This window comes from Globicephala melas, chromosome 1 (assembly GCF_963455315.2).
Source record: "Globicephala melas chromosome 1, mGloMel1.2, whole genome shotgun sequence".
NCBI lineage: Eukaryota > Metazoa > Chordata > Mammalia > Artiodactyla > Delphinidae > Globicephala > Globicephala melas.
The window spans coordinates 46,839,324-46,856,281 of record NC_083314.1 but is presented as its reverse complement, the minus strand read 5'-3'; the positions used below and the strand labels follow the sequence as shown (position 1 = coordinate 46,856,281).

The 16,958-nt window shown below is 43.4% G+C and overlaps 2 protein-coding genes and 1 non-coding gene across 8 annotated transcripts in view; all 3 read left to right on the top strand.

Moving 5' to 3' along the window:
* The first annotated feature begins 1,322 nt into the window (after positions 1 to 1,322).
* SMG7 (SMG7 nonsense mediated mRNA decay factor) overlaps positions 1,323 to 16,958 on the top strand; it is a 70,612-nt gene continuing 54,976 nt past the window's right edge. The window contains exon 1 of one of the 6 annotated variants that reach the window (XM_060295543.2): positions 1,323 to 1,958. Coding sequence is in view for 1 of the 6 variants with exons in the window: in XM_030849160.3 (XP_030705020.1) it covers positions 1,930 to 1,958 (29 nt within the window). In the remaining 5 variants the exon portion in view is untranslated. The remainder of the gene's footprint in view (positions 1,959 to 16,958) is intronic. The other 5 variants (XM_030849159.3, XM_030849158.3, XM_060295548.2 and 2 more) reach the window with 5 other exon arrangements.
* On the top strand, positions 12,896 to 14,164 carry LOC115848423 (large ribosomal subunit protein uL3-like). Its single transcript, XM_060285797.1, has one exon. The coding sequence runs from the start codon at positions 12,917 to 12,919 to the stop codon at positions 14,117 to 14,119; it is 1,203 nt and encodes a 400-aa protein (XP_060141780.1). The 5' UTR covers positions 12,896 to 12,916; the 3' UTR covers positions 14,120 to 14,164.
* TRNAD-GUC (transfer RNA aspartic acid (anticodon GUC)) lies at positions 15,370 to 15,442 on the top strand. The gene has a single exon. It is a non-coding gene; the product is annotated as a tRNA-Asp (tRNA).

The following is a 16,958-nucleotide window of genomic DNA, read 5'->3' as shown; positions in this document are numbered from 1 at the left end:
ATAATTTGTAAAATGTCAAATAATTCTTTCAAACCACTAACACGACGACTTCTCCAGCTACTTTTCACACACTCATTATTATTGAGCCCATTTACGTTATTCTGCTTTTTTAGCCTCAAACATGAGACAAAATACACACAATAAACATTCAAAAAGATGTGTTCTAAGAATGAAAATCCTTTTCCTAGAAGCCTTTCATAGGAACTTCGCTCAAGTATCTAGGTTTTTCTTGATACTATTTTACCCAATGTTTTCCTCTCCAACCCAAAAGATACATAGTGACAAGTTCTAAAATACTACGAACGCCTGAGAGAAGGAGGAAGTTTGCAAAGGAGAAAGGAACTCGGAGGTCTGTTTTTGATAAGAAAGGGGGACTCACACTGGGGGGTGCCTCTCAGAGGGATGGCGGTCGTGAGCATCTCGCCACGTCCCCTAAGCGCTGAAAAATCACTTGTTAGCCTTCCAAGATGAGTTCCCACTCTCACGCTGGCCTCCTCGCGGCAGGAGGTGGCTAGTGAAGGCCGCGTGGGGGGCTCGCAGGAGGCTAGGTCGCCGAGAGTGTGTGTGGGGTGGGGTTTGGGGGATTTCAGTAAGGGGTCGACCCGCCGGGGAGAGTCGAATGTCCCCGTCAGCAGAAAAGGGATCTCGGCAGTCGTGTGCCGTTCTCCTCCCTCAGGGACCCCGTCCTGGCGGGACCCCGCCTCCCAGTGCCGGGGGCGGTTGTGGGGAAACCCCTCGCCCGCCTCGCAGCCTAGCGCCGCCGCCTCGCCTAGCCTGCTCCAGCCCGCCGCCCACCAGCCTTCAGGCCCAGCATCTTCTGCGTAGGCCCAGCCCTCCCCCAAGCCCGGCACGGAGTGGAAAACTATGGAGGTGGTTCCCGCCCGCAGGCGGGTGGAAAAGCCCATGGTGAATGCCTCGGGGTCTCCCCAATTGCTGCGGGAAAGGGAAAGGGAGGAGAAAATGAACTTCCCCGCGCAGGAGAACTACCCGGATTCCCAACCTGGGGGAGGCCCTTAGATGGAAGGGAAGCCAGGGGGAACCCTGGGCACTTTCCGGGGAATCCACTCGCCAAGGGAGGGTCATTCTGTCTGCACACATTGGTTACTATGACAATACAACTACAGCCTCCAGTTGCCTTTGCAGCTGCTTATCCAATCCGATTGGTTTCTTTTCTCTTCATCCCTGGGCTCCACCCTATCCCCTCCAACAGCCTCCCTGCGTGCAGGGGGTGGGGCCACAGAAAAGAGGAGGGGGTCCTTAGCTTCAGTCTAGGGCGCGAGGGCAGGCCAGAGACAAGGGACTGGCGGCCGGAACTGTAGGAGGAAGGGGCGTCGTTTCCGGTAGGGAAGAGTGGAGGAGTGGAAAAAGGAAGAGAGAAATCCGGTGGAGTGCAAAGACGGGGGAAGACTTTGAGTGTAACTCCCGGTTGATTGGAGCTCGATGTTCCCGGTGAGGCTGGGGTTGCCCCCTTGCGCGGGAGAAGCTGGGTGGATTGGCCGGAAGCCGCCAATCGCCTCCAGTGGGCCGCTCAGCAACCGCACAGGCGCCCCACCGCTAACTGATCCCAAGAGGGAGCGCTACAGAGAGGCGGAAATCACCCGGAGGGACCGGCGCCGCTGAAATCTCGCGAGAGAGACCCCACTTCCTTCCTCTGCTTCTCCCTCCTCTTTACCCCGCCCCTATCCCTTCTCCCTCCCCCTCCCCCCTCCCGGGTCGGAGTGTCCCTGAGCCCCACGGGCCGGAGAAGCAGCGAGAGCAGCTATCCCCGCTCCCTCCCCCTCGCCTCACTCACCCCCAACCCCCGCTGAGCGAGGAGGAGCCGGAGGAGAGGAAGATGGCGGCGGCCGCCAGCACCCGCGGTGCCGTGGGGCCGCTCCGAGGAGCCTGAGAGACCCACAGAGGCTTCGCGGGAAGACGCGGCGGCGGAGGATGAGCCTGCAGAGCGCGCAGTATCTCCGGTGAGTGCCGAGGCCGGCCCGGTACGTAGCGGGGAGCGGGCCGAAGGTTGGGGCATGGAGCAACAGACACAGAGGTGGGTATGTCCGGGGTGGCGGGGGAGTTGCTGTGTTCTTTCCTTCCCGGGCAGGGAGGCGGGGGCTGCGAGGATCAGCGGGAGGGGGCGGAGCAGGCACACACTTGGGTGCCTAGCCCCCGCGAGCAGGACTGAGTTCCAGCGGAGCCGGCTAGTCTCGGTGCGGAGAAGGAGGTTAGGGAAGCGTGAGAATGTGTGTGTGCGCGCGCCCCGGGTCGCGGGCTCTCTAGTGAGGGTTGGGGGGAGGCGGCGGCGACTCGGAGTGGAGGTGAGTGTGGAGGTGTCTGATCCCGGTGGCGGGGAAACGTGGTGTGTGGGATTGACTGGAGCGATGAATGGGGAGAAGACAAGGTGGGAGTCTGCACACCTGGGGTGTGTGTGGGGCCGGGGAGGGAGGACTAGAGGAGGGGGAGACCGCAGGAAGCTGGAGTTTGTTCTTCATTCTGGGGTTGGAAGTACTGAGGAATAATGTCATCTGTAGTTAGTTGGCGGAGTGCGGGTGGAGGGCATAAAGAAGGGAATGGGTGAGGAAGTGAGGAAAGAAGGAGGCACTACGGATGCGGTTGGGTTCCCCCGAAGAAACTGGGTTAGAATCAGTGCAGTCGGGAGATACCATTCTAAGAGTCGTGTGGATTCATTAGAGTGGTGTAAGGAACTTGTATGTCGAGGTAGAGTGACGTATGGGTGCAGAGTGAGAAAGTATGTGATGTGTATCTGGGGAGGGTTAAGGGGGCGATTGACACACATTGTAGGAGGAAGAAGGTGCAGACACATTGGAACCAAGTACATGGTGGCGAGAGCATATTGCACCAGCTATTGTGCAGCTAGGAAGTTTCCATGGATGCAGAATAAGAGCTTGGAGGTAGAGGTAAACGAGGGTCAAAATCTTGATGACAGAGAAAAATAAGATTGTCAGAGCCTGGGATTAATTGGGGAGTTGCCACTGCTTAGAAAAGGGGAAGGAAGATCCAGAAACGGGTCCTTTTTGTCTTTCAGTAGCAGAACTAAGAAGGGCAGGTGTATGGGAAAATGATTTTAAAAGTGGTTTCATACCTTGTGGAGGAGGGAATTGGACGGGGTAGAAGTCTGAAATGAGCAGAAAAGTCACTTTAGCTGTTTAGTGACGTGAAAGTATTGATATGTGAGTGGATCCCTGCATGTATGTTTCAAGAGAAGGTTTGTAGTTAGGTGATACATGAGGGTAGCTATTCTGCTTTTGAAAGTAGTAATCGTTTTATTAAGCAGTGTGTGTAGAGGAGGGAATGATGAGATCTTTCAAGTATGGTGGAATGCCTGAGTTTAATAACACACATCATGTATGCTCAATAACTGTACAGTGGGCAGTTGGAATGATACCTGTATATCGAAGTCCTTTTTCTCCTTTATTATCCCTTTGTTGTTTAACATATCAGATAAGCTTAATAAATACAACTGTGGCAAAGATGTATGATAGATGCTATAGAGAGGAGATATGGAAACTATCAGGACAGTCCTTAATTTTAAGGAATTTGCAGATTAGTATATATTAGGAAAGTAAAATATGGTAAGGATCATGAAAGATGCCAGTTTTATAAGAGTCCAAAGGCAAGAGATTACCTGAGCAATTGAGATGAATCAGGAAAAGTTTCCTTTGTTTATTTTCTCATTCATACACATGATTCATCAGTCATTTTGTTGATCACCTATATGGGAGGCATTATAATAACTTCTGAGAGTAGAAAAATGAGAACTCCACCCTCCTCTTGCAGAGTTTACAGTTTGTTAGGCTTCAAGGAGAAAATGGCACTTAAAGTGGACCTTAAGGATAAACAGTATTCTGAGAAGTGTGTATTGAGAAGGAGGAATCCAAATGTAAGGAAACTGAGCAGAGATATATGGAAAGGAGAGTTGGGTGCTGGGGGAGGTATTCAGTCCAGTTAAACAAGAATGTAAGGTGATGCAGCTGGAAAAACTTAAGAGTTTCATATCTTATTAAGTTTGACCCCCTTCTTTTTACAGATGAAGAAAGTATAGCCCAAAGAAGTTAAAATTGTTGAGGATCATATAGTTGGTATGTGGAAGCTCTAACTCAAATGTAGGTCTTCTAACTCCAGATCAGCTATACTGTGTGACATCCATTCTTTCCACAGGTATGGCTTGAGAGCTTACTGTATTCTAGGCACTGAGGATTCAGTGGTGAACCAAAGAGTGAACATGGGAAAGTATTTTCTAATAGAAGGATACAACAAATGAACATATGAACAGATAAATATGTTTACCAGGTGGTGACAAAGTACTAGGAAGAAAAATAAAGCAAGATAGGGATGTGCTGTTTTTTATAAACAAGCGTGGTCAGGGAAAGCCTATTTGATTAGGTGCCCATATTTGAGAGTATCTTGAATATTATGGTCTGTAGTTTATGGTTAAAATGGGTGGACAGTGGAGAATCTGAGATGATTTGTTTAGAAGGGAAATCACATGTCCATGGCTATGTATTAGGAAGATGAATCTGTGTAGTGGGCAGTTAAGGGTTAGAAATAAGGTGGTAGCAGTGGGACTGGAAAGGTATAATGAAAAGCAGATTGGGAGAGTGGTGGTATTTTTTTTTTTTTTTTGAGTGGTGGTATTTTTAATGGGAAGATCAGTTGGCTTTGAGAGGCTTCTGTGTTAATGTATCTTATGTTTTTAAAGTTAGCATGGTAAGGAAGACTTACCCTTAGGTTGTGGAATCAGTAGTAGACACCTTGAGATGAATTTAGTTCATTGAAGGAGGGAGAAAAGAATAAGAATGAACACAATGTTTAGCCTAAATTTTCCAGCTAAAGTTGAATAGGCAAAACTGAACAGGCATAGGACCTGGAATCACTTAAAAATTCCTGAGAGCCAGTCTTTTCTCAATCTTGTTCATCTATCCTAAGTAAATAAAGCAAGTCTTAGGGCTAATAGTAGTCTGAGGCTAATGGGAAGAGATAATAAAGTAAGGCTTGCACCAGCCAGAATTTCCCTCTTTCTCTTCTTTAGATAATCATTCCAGTAAAGTGCTGTGAGTAACTAGTGGTTACCAGTGGGGATGGAGTGGGGTGCAGTATAGTGGTGGAAGAGTGGGAGGTACAAACTGTTGGGTGTGAGACAGGCTCAAGGATGTATTGTACAACATGGGGAATATAGCCAATATTTTGTAATTACTGTAAATGGAAAGTAACCTTTAAAAATTGTATTAAAAATTAAAAAATAAAGTCTGCTGTGAGAGACTAGAGACTATGTTCCGGGAAGCATAATGTTCACTTTCTTTTCTTTGATGCATATGGAACCATTGGTTTTTGTAGACAACCCAGGGAGAATGCTGGGTATTGCTGAGTGAGCGTGGTTGGGGGTATAGCAGTTTTTCTTTGTGACTTTCACTTTAGGAAGAGTTTTGTTGTCTACCTTTGTCAGTGGTGTACAACCATGACTGGGCAATTTTTAGACTGCATAGCTACAGATCTTCCCTCATGTAGATGAAAATTAGTTTTGTCTCAGCTGAATTAATTTCTTAGAGTGAATGAGCTGGGGTGTCTGGTGTTGAAATGGTGGGGTGGTAAGATGGCAGTTTCAAAAGAGTGAGAAATGAGGATGTGCAGTAAGAAGCATCAGTAAGACAAAGAAAGAGGGAATTCAACAGCAAGGGGACTGAATTGGTCTTGACTTGTAGAAGTAGAGCATAGATGAAAGGAGAGGAAACCTATCCTCTGGATGGGTGATGTTCTGGGCAAGAAAGGATGATGAAATTTTTTTTGTTAGAAGGGGAATGTCATTTTTTGAAATAGGAGACCCAATAAGACTCCTATCCAAATGATTAAGTTGAGAATACTTTCTTATATTTTATAAAAATAAGAAATGGTCTTAAATTTGGGGCTTCTAGACTGTATAACATTGGAAATTTAATACTCGGATTGAAAATTTCAGTGTTTTCTCTTTTGATTTATGATAAAATGGAAAGATTTGTAAAGACTTGGACATCTTTGTTGAGTAAAAGAATAGGGTGTATTGAATATAGTTCACTTGAAAAGGGTGGAAGAAGGGTGAGGCCATAGAGAAGATAGTAGGTGAGGTATAATTTCATGCTTTAAGAGAATAGCACTTGAAAGAATAGAAATATGGAAATTAACATGTCAAAGTTGGAAAAATGGGTGGGGGAAGTATTGAAGTACCATACAGGAAAGGTATCATTGAAGTTGTTTTGGAAGATGAGATAGTGGAATAATCATAGCCATAGGGAATACCAAACAGGTCAAATCTGATGGTACAAGGTGGCACCGGTGCCACTGAATGACATCTGCTGTGACTGTGGGAGGCAACTGTTCATACTCCCCTCCCTCTTTCCTCCAGTGTTCTCCTCTTTTTATCTTTAATTTCTTTTTATGCTGAAGGTTTTCCTGTGGGATCCACTTGAAGTTGATCCCTGGCGTTAGACCACTGACAGGAAAGGCCTACAAATCGTCTGTTTTGTTAGAAATTTTTTGCATGATACCTCTATGGGTGGAGAGGTGCATTCCAGTTGCACATTTCTTTGTCAGAAACTTTGTTACCAGAAGTAGAATATAACATCCACAAGGTTGTTTTTCTGAGACAGCAGAAAAATGGCTGTCATTTAAGTACTAATTAAAATATCCAGTATATTGTAAGATAAAATATGTCACTGTAAATCTTGAGACAGAGGGAGGTAAAGGGAGGGGATGAGACTGGATAAATTAACAAGCAGAGTCTTATTGTAGCCTGGGGAGGCGAACAAGGTCATGGGATCATTTGGGAGAAATAAATATACTAAATAGGGTGGGCTCCAGGTTCTGGAAGAATCTGGTAACGCTGGACTGGATATTCACTGTTGCTAGAAGCTTCAAGAAGTCCTATAGCACACACTGATATTAATTCACATGGTTGAGAAGTCGCCCCCTGACCCATCCAGCCCCCTCCCACTCCCATGCCCAGGATTTAAAATAGCTTTGGTCCCAGAAAATCAGCCAAACATGGCCAATTTACCAAACATGGGAAAATTGTTTGAAAAAAACATGACCCTCTCTTGAGGCTTTATAAGTCTATTTTTTGTTATAATAATGTTAATAGCATTTTACCTGCTTGGATATTAACAGGCTAAATTATTTTAGCAGTTAATTTCTGCCTCCCTTGTGGTTTCGGTTGGATTCAAAATGTATACTTCCTGTCCTAGCCTGTGTTTCCTTGCTTACTAACAGCTGCTATGTTTTACCTTCATGGTAGATGAAGCGTTTGCTGAGTTTTTGTTTTGTTTTGTAAGATATGTTATAATAAGATATGGACCCACTAGTGTAGCAAGTTTGTCATGAGGCAATTTTGGGGTGGAGGGGAGTTCAGCCTTGAAAAGGGATAGTTTGTTTTATGGTGGAGAAATACCATTCGCAGCCTCCAACTACATCTCTAAACGTGGCTAGCCTTTCAGATTTTTGTTATTGGTGGCATGCATGAGTACCTGAAAGTTTAGGTGGGTTTGTTTAACTGATTGATCTTTTTCAGAGAATACACTATTAAGCAGATATCTTTTGGATGGTGGATTGTTCATCTGTAGGTGGGTATTTTGGCAGATGGTCATCACATATTGCCATTTAAGTTTTGTAATCAAGCTATATTTTAATTTAGTTGCTGAATTGTTGTGGATAGACTTAACAGTGATCTAGGAGGTTACATATAACTAAGAAGGGCTAATCAACAGTTACAGAAAAATACAGGGATGGCATTTTGGCAAACATGTCACATGGTAAGTGAGAACTTGTAACCAACTCCTTTCTTGTTAACATGTAAGTGGAGCTGCTTAGGCAGGTTGTTTTCACCTTCCCTGAGACCCAGTTTTTAAGTCAGTGGAAAGAGTAGGTGACTACGTTAAGAAAACTTTAGGAATCTCAGGTAGGCTAAGTAACAGTGTTGTTCAGGGTTTGTGCTAGATAATTCCTTGTTGCAGGGTGCAATCCTGTGCATCGCAGGATGTTTAACAGCATCCCTGGCCTCTACCCACTAGATGCCAGTATCATTCTCCCCAATTTGTGACAACCAAAATGTTTCCACATGTTGCCAGAAGTTCCCTGTGGGTGCAGATTCACTTAGATTCATGTTTTTTTCTTCGCCTTAAAGCCACAGATTACTTCCAAGGCTTCTCTTAGCAGTTTTCTCTTAGGTAGTGATAGGCTAGTTACTATGTTTAGACTTCACCCATAGAAACTTGTACAAGTTTTAAATATATTTTTTTAAAAGTTGTGTTTTATTTTACTGGCAGTTATTGAACACTTACTATGTGCAAAGCACAATTATAGGGGCTTTGCCTATGGGAAACTCAAAGATACTAGAGAAAGACATTTAAGTAACTGTAATAGTGGATGAACTGGTAAGTGATATGATAGAGAAACAGGTACTGTGTAAGTTTAGGGAAAAAGAACTTTATTCCAACGGAGTTGGGGTGAGGAAGGTATCTTGGAGGAGGTGAGACTTTATCTGGGTTTTGAAATATGGATGGGACTTTTAAAAAGTGGATTATTGGGTAAATTGACATTTCAGGCATCTCATGGCTCCTTTATTCCAAATACATTTTAAAAAATTTTATTCACTCCCATTTAATATATGACATTAGAACTCTGGCCAGGCCTTTCTAAGTTTTTCTTGCATAAGATTGGTTATGGACAGAGAGCTAGAGATATGTGAAGTGGTGGTTCCTGAAGACTTGATGGCTGGTATAGGTCTCAAAAAGGGAAAAACAGTTTGGCTAGTAGAGTCCTGCAGAATGCCTTTCTTTACCTCTGCTCTTGCTTATATATTATTCCTCCAGAACCTTATTTCAGATGTGCTGTCTCTCTTCTTTTAGTCTTCTTAATTATTCCCTTTACTAGTCTTCTCTTTTGTGGACCAATATCAGCCTTCTGTTAAAAATTCTTTCCTGTTCCCGTTTTCCTTTTAAGCTCTGTCCTTCCTTACCTTTCCTTTATGGCTAACAATTTCAAGTGTGCCCTGTACTGTGTTTTCTCTTTTTTTTTTTTTTTTTGGCGGTACGCGGGCCTCTCGCTGTTGTGGCCTCTCCCGTTGCGGAGCACAGGCTCCGGACGCGCAGGCTCAGCGGCCATGGCTCACGGGCCCAGCCGCTCCGCGGCATGTGGGATCTTCCCGGACCAGGGCACGAACCCGTGTCCCCTGCATCGGCAGGCCGACTCTCAACCACTGTGCCACCAGGGAAGCCCTCTTTTTCCTTTTATTTACCATCTTCTTTTCCTTAGTCCCTTGTAATCCAGCTATTTTTCCTTAGCACTTTATTGGAATTAACCTTTCCAAAGATGCCAAAGACCTAATGGCCAAATTCATCCATTGATTGTTTTCCTCTCTTTCACACACAGACTTTTGCTCTCCTTTCTCTATCTTTCTGTGTCCCTCTCATATGCATCCATCCATCCCATCAGTAAACATTCAGTTTGCACCAAGATATATCCCAGGTCCCTGGAGATGAAATGAGAATATACCCTCAAGTAGTTTTACCAGGCCTATAAGTAAGTACATAATTACCACATAGTTCATAGCTGCTATGATGTACGCACAGCGGCCGTACAGGAACTTCGTGAGCTCTGTTGTTTTTAGCACTGAGATTCTGATTCTTATTTTATCTTACTTTCCTGGTCCACCTCACCCCACTTATGGCAAAAAGAAAAGCATGGCCATATTCCTCTATTTTCTTTTAACATTTTTTTTCCTCAGAAATCACGGTACTTTGCTGTCACCCCATCATCATTGTTTAAAATCTGTCAGGCACCTACTTAGTATAAATCACTGTGCTAAGTCCTGCAGAGACAAATTGGTAAAAGATATCATACCTGCCATTCAGAGAGTTTATAAACTATTTAGTGAAATAGGCATAAGCATAGGATCATACATAACAAAGTGCAATTGAGTATAGTGAGTATAGTGGTTTAGAGCAGAGGTCCCCAACCCCCGGATCACCATCGGCCCATGGCCTGTTAGGAACCGGGCTGCACCTCAGGAGGTGAGCGGCTGGTGAGTGAGCTAGCAAAGCTTCACCTGTATTTACAGCCACTCCTCATCACTTTCATTACCACCTGAGCTCTGCCTCCTGTCAGCATTATGGTGAGTTGTGTAATTGTTTCATTATATATTACAATGTAATAATAATAGAAATAAAGTGCACAATAAATGTAATGCACTTGAATCATCCTGAAACCATCCCCCCCCCAATCCGTGGAAAAATTGTCTTCCATAAAACCAGTCCCTGGTGCTAAAAAGGTTGGGGACCAGTGGTTTAGAGCATGGTCTCTGGGGCAGAACTGCCTGGATCCAAAGCACAGCTCTAACACTTACTAGCTGCATTACCTTGAGCAAGCTGCTTAAGTTTTCTGTACCTCAGTTTCCACATCTGAAAAGTGAGGGTAGTAGTAGCATCTATCCCTTAGAGTTATAAAGGTCAAGTGAGTTAACATGTAAAGTGCTTGGGATAGTTCTGGCATATAGTAAGCATGTAAGTTTTAGCTATGTGTCAATATAAGGCCTGGAATTTAGCCACTGGCACTGACTAATTGATAATTTTGCACCTCTGCCTTCTGGACATTCCTAATTTTAGAAGTCTTTCTGTCACAGCAAAGTCAGCACTCTTAAAGGTAAACTCTTAATTAATCCTTACCCTTCTCTTCTCCCCTATCCCTCATGTTTTCTTATTTTCCTCATTGGTGCTGCCACTCCCCATCCTCCCATTCAGGTTTAAAACCTTGCAGTCATCTTTGAGTTCTCCCAGTTTTTTCCTCACCCTCTTCCACACATACACCACTTTGGAAATGCTGCCTTCCTGTTGTCTGTTCTTTTCTATTTCCAGCACTGTCAATTTATATATATAACTGTTGAAATAGTATTCACCTTGTACCTTGCCTGCAGTTCTTGGAAGTAGCAAGAAGAAAGCATTGACTTTGGGTTTTTAAACACTACCCACTACTTTCTCTGTTTTTGAACTAACAACATCTCTGGGTCTTGATTTCTTTATCTCTTTTTTTTTTTTTTTTTTGGCGGTACGCGGGCCTCTCACTGTTGTGACCTCTCCCGTTGCGGAGCACAGGCTCCGGACGCGCAGGCTCAGCAGCCATGGCTCACAGGCCCAGCCGCTCCGCGGCATGTGGGATCTTTCCGGACCGGGGCATGAACCTGCGTCCCCTGCATCGGCAGGCAGACTCTCAACCACTGCGCCACCAGGGAAGCCCATGATTTCTTTATCTTTAAATTGAACATTGATCTCATAAAATTGTGGTCAGCCTTTAAAAAAAAAAAAGTTCACATATGTTTACTAAATTCCGGTTCTCCTTCAGACTCCACCACCTGTCCCCCCCCACACCCCCGCCAATTAATTTTGCATTGCTTCTATTTACAAGCATTTGTATGTGGCTTTCCCTCACTTCAGCTCCTTAGTTTGGCATTCTTGGCCTTCCATAAAATGACCCTCGTCTATCTCTGTCACGTGATATCTCCTTACCTCTTGAAAAGAGTCAACTGCCCTAGCTAGAGTAACCTACTCATTGTCTTCTAAACATGGTTTATCCACTCCTGCTTTAATCTGTCTTCCAAGGCCATTTCCCCTGCAGGAGGTACTATCCTCCACTCTCTTAAGTTTCACCTTCTGTGGGAAAATTTCATGTCCACCCGGGTGATTTCTGCAGTCATTGACTTTCTGTAGTATTTCCTGTCTCTCAGTCATTTGGTACTTATAATTTCTTAAATTTGTAGTGACCTCTTTTTTTTTTTTTTAATAAATTTATTTATTTATTTATTTTTGGCTGCCTTGGGTCTTCGTTGCTGCGCACAGGCTTTCTCTAGTTGCGGCGAGTGGGGGCTACTCTTCATTGCGGTGCGTGGGCTTCTCATTGCGGTGGCCTCTCTTGTTGTGGAGCACGGGCTCTAGGCGCATGGGCTTCAGTAGTTGTGGCTCGTGGGCTCTAGAGCGCAGGCTCAGTAGTTGTGGCGCACGGGCTTAGTTGCTCCGTGGCATGTGGCATCTTCCCGGACCAGGGCTTGAACCCGTGTCCCCTGCATTGACAGGCGGATTCTTAACCACTGCGCCACCAGGGAAGCCCCGACCTCTTTTTTTAATGTACATGAATTATCTCTGCAGCTAGACTGAGTATGATAGAGATCATGTCTCAGCAATTTTTAAATGCGTAATGTACATAATGGGTGTTGAATAGAGTTTTCATGCTTTGTTTCATTTTTGCAAAACATTTATGGATTACTTACGAATGCCAGTGCTAGGCTCTAAGAATATAAAGGCAAATGAACTGATTTTTGTTTCTTAGGCTAGTGGTCTCCTGAGGGAGATGGATGTTGCACAGATATTTCAATATACAGTTGGCCCTCTGTATCTGCGGGTTCCACATTCGTGGATATAACCAACTGCGGATGGAAAATATTGGGGAAAAAATTTTTCAGAAAGTTCAAAAAGCAAAACTTGAATTTGCCAAGTGCAGGCAACTGTGTACGTAGCATTTACATTGTATTTACAGCTATTTACATAGCATTTACATTGGATTAGGTATTATAAGTAATCTAAAGATGCTTTAAAGTATACAGGAGGATGGGGAGGATGTACAAAGGCTATATGCAAGTACTATACCATTTTATATAAGGGACTTGAGCATTTGGGGATCAATCCCCTGCTGATAGCAAGGGGCAGCTGTAATGTGGTAAATACCAAGGTAAATGTTTTCAAGGGATGCCATGAGTATATTGAGGGAAGTGGAACTTTTACTGCCCGGGAGTTCAGAGATAGCTTCTGGAGTTGAACTCAAGAGCTCAGTCTTACAGGATGAGTAGGATTAGTCAGGTAAAGAAAGAAGAGAAGCTCTACCGGCAGCATCCGACGGCAGGATGTCTCACAGGAAGTTCTCCGCTCCCAGGCATGGGTCCCTGGGCTTTCTGCCTCGGAAGCGCAGCAGCCGGCACCACGGGAAGGTGAAGAGCTTCCCCAAGGATGACTCTTCCAAGCCTGTGCACCTCACAGCCTTCCTCGGCTACAAGGCTGGCATGACCCACATTGTGAGGGAGGTCGACAGGCCAGGGTCCAAGGTGAACAAGAAGGAAGTTGTGGAGGCTGTGACCATCGTGGAGACGCCACCCGTGGTCATTGTGGGCTACATGGAAACACCTCGAGGCCTCCGGACCTTTAAGACCATCTTTGCTGAGCACATCAGTGATGAATGCAAAAGGCGCTTCTATAAGAACTGGCGTAAATCTAAGAAGAAGGCCTTCACCAAATACTGCAAGAAGTGGCAGGATGTAGATGGCAAGAAGCAGCTGGAGAGGGACTTCAGCAGCTTGAAGAAGTACTACCAGGTCATTCATGTCATTGCCCACACCCAGATGCGCCTGCTTCCTCTACGCCAGAAGAAGGCCCACCTCATGGAGATCCAGCTGAACGGAGGCACTGAGGCCGAAAAACTGGACTGGGCCCAAGAGAGGCTAGAGCAGCAGGTCCCTGTGAACCAAGTGTTTGGGCAGGATGAGATGATTGATGTCATTGGGGTGACCAAGGGCAAAGGCTACAAAGGGGTCACCAGCCGTTGGCACACCAAGAAGCTGCCCCGTAAGACCCACCGAGGGCTGCGCAAGGTTGCCTGTATTGGGGCGTGGCATCCTGCATGGGTGGCCTTCTCTGTGGCTCAGGCCGGGCAGAAAGGCTACCATCACCACACCGAGATCAACAAGAAGATCTACAAGATTGGCCAGGGCTACCTCATCAAGGATGGCAAACTGATCAAGAACAATGCCTTTACTGATTATGATCTGTCTGACAAGAGCATCAACCCTCTGGGTGGCTTTGTCCACTACGGTGAAGTGACCAATAACTTTGTCATGCTCAAAGGCTGCGTGGTAGGAACCAAGAAGCAAGTGCTCACCCTTGGCAAGTCCTTGCTGGTGCAGACCAAACGGCGGGCCCTGGAGAAGATTGACCTTAAGTTTATTGACACCACCTCCAAATTTGGCCATGGCTGCTTCCAGACTGTGGAGGAGAAGAAAGCGTTCATGGGACCGCTTAAGAAGGACCGAATTGCAAAGGAAGAAGGGGCCTAATGTCAGAACAGATTATACAGCTGGTAGAATCTCAATAAAGTTATTTTCCAGTGGGGGGAAAAAAAAAGGGAAGAATGTAGCAGGCAGAATGAGTAAATGCTTGGGGACTGTGTGTTGGAGGAACTCTAAATCTTGTTCTGCATTTCCTTTGGGAGTCTAAGGTGCTCTTTCAATAAACCTTTCATTAGCCTTACGGGAATAATTTATACTTAAATGGCTGATGTTTGTTGTATGTATTTCTACTAGAATACGAAGAGATGAGAAATTTATGTAATGCCTCCAGTATTTTCTTTAAGATACATAAATATTTAAATTTCCTTTCCATGTTTTTGACAGTAGCCTCATCTTAGGCAAAAATTAGTTATTTGGAACATTATTAAATTATTATGGGGGGAGTTTTAATGAATACATGAAAATTCTGAAAATAACTTTGAGTTTATAGACTTATTTTATAGAATCCCTCACCTGTTGAGATCAAACATGGAAGGCGGAGGTACGGAAAGGAGTTCTGTAGCATTGGGCGATGAGATCAGAACATTAAGTGAAGTCTCTTTGGATTTAACTTTTTCAAATCTGTCATAAAGAAAAAAAACCGTTGTAGACCCTTTTGATCATTAACATTTTGTTCCCACAGTTCTTGATGGCCTTTTCCCTTCTGTAGTGTCTGTCTTAAGTGAGAAGCATGATTCTGAAATCTGTTATATTTAAAGAATTGCTGTATTGATGCATTAATATCCTCAGTCTATTTCCAAAAACTCCATGGGTTCACTGACCATGTTGAGTCCTTTTTCCATCCCTCCTCTTCCCAAAGCCCTACTATTTCAGTGCTATGTTAGTTGGAATATAGTATATTAGAATGCGTTTTACTAATACTGCTTCTTAGAAAGGTCATGAATTATTATTTAGTTCTTCACCAGGCAACAGCTAACCAAATTTTCTTTGAGATACTGTGTGGTGATGAGATATAAGATAATCAGAGTAAAATGGAATTGGAAGATGGTATTCAAAGAAAAGATGAGTTAGAGGTATACTTACTTGAAAATTTTTTTATTGCTGGTGGGAAAAGATAAAAAGCATAGTGCTAAGAGAACCACCACAGGATGAATTTGGATATAAAAAGTATCTTAGGGCATCTGCAAAATTTTGTACTTCTGCACACATACGCAGTTTGTGTAGATATTTTAAAGTGAAAATTTTGTGTTTTAATATCTAAAATACATATTTCTCAAATTCTGCTTAGTTTAGGGAATTCCCTGGTGGTCCAGTGGTTAGGACTCTGTGCTGTCACTGCCGAGGGCCTGGGTTCAATCCCTGCTCAGGGAACTAAGGTCCCACAAGCCACACAGTGCGGCCCAAAAAAAAAAAAAAAAGAAAATTCTGCTTAGTTTAGATAACTGAAATAATAACATTATTTGTCTAAAATAATCATTAGTTTCGCTTTGCTTTTCCATGAAAAAAGGTCAGAATATTAAGAAGCACAACTCAAAGGTTAAGGCATATTGGTCATAGATTCTGAAAATGTTAGTCACTTGCTAATTGAAAATATGTTAATTAATTAAAAAAAAATATGTTAATTAGGTTGTCTGTAAACCAATACAGGGTTTTTTTTGGCTTCCTATGAAAACAACATACTGTAGTGAGTTGAATGAGCAAAGCCTTTGAATTAAGATTGGCCTAATTTGTATTTAGGTTGTCCTGAGTTCAGATCCCAGCTCTGCTGTGTGACCTTAAGCCTCTCTAGTTTTAGCTCTTTGATCTGTATTTTCCTGTCTATAAAATGACAATGATAGAAGTATTGGGAGAATTACATGGGAAGATGTATATATAAAACCCACCATAGTTCTAGGTGGGTAAAGAGCCTAATTTATGCATTGTTTTCATTTTCTGCATTTCTGAATATGAATATATACCTTAAAACTTGTAGTCTTTGAGTTGGTTGGCAGCAATTGTGCCTTAAATGGGTATAAGGTAGTTGACAGGTCTTAACTGTGAAGTAGGCTGTTTTATTCCTCAAGAGTATCATCTTACATTTTACTAGTGCTTTATACTTTTCAGAATGCTTTTATATAATTGTCTTCTTAAGTTCTTCTATCCAATAACCTTACATAACTGGATTGGCATTTTGTAGAGAAGGAAAATGAGTACCTCATTAGTGGCAGAGTTGGCATTGGCCTTAATCTGCTCCCTCCTTGTCCACTGTACACACTTGGGCAGTGCTTTTAAAAATGAAAAATTTTCCCTTTTGGTATCTGTTTGCCATTGATGCTGTCAAGTGGTATAATATATATATAATTTAGATGATTCACAATTAGTGTTTGCAGATTCATATATTAGAAAACATATTTCTTAAAAATTACTTTAGTTTTTTAAAATTTCACGTGTAATATAGATCTGGTTCTTGCCACTTCTGCATCCAGGAAAGTAATACATACTTGTTTTAAACAAAACAAAACCCAGAAAATTTTAAGAGTGATCATATAACAGTGAAAGAGAGTGCTAATTATTGCTGGGACATCAGGCATAAATCTGGACTGTTCGAGGCACACAGGAACTTATAGTCACCCTACCATCCAGGGTTGTGTAGCCTTTCAGTTATTTTTTTATATGTATATTAGCATTCACATACTTGTATAAACATATGTATGTATTTAGTTTTAACAACTGGGATTGTTCTCATTTATATAGTTTGTAATCTTTCTTTTGTCACTTGACATTTTATCAAAGACATGTTCATAATTATATATCTAAAGCATCATTGGAAACGTCAGCATGCTGAAAATTACAGGAGTACTGTAATTTTCTAAACTGAATTCCTAACAGTGAAAATGTGTGTTGTTAC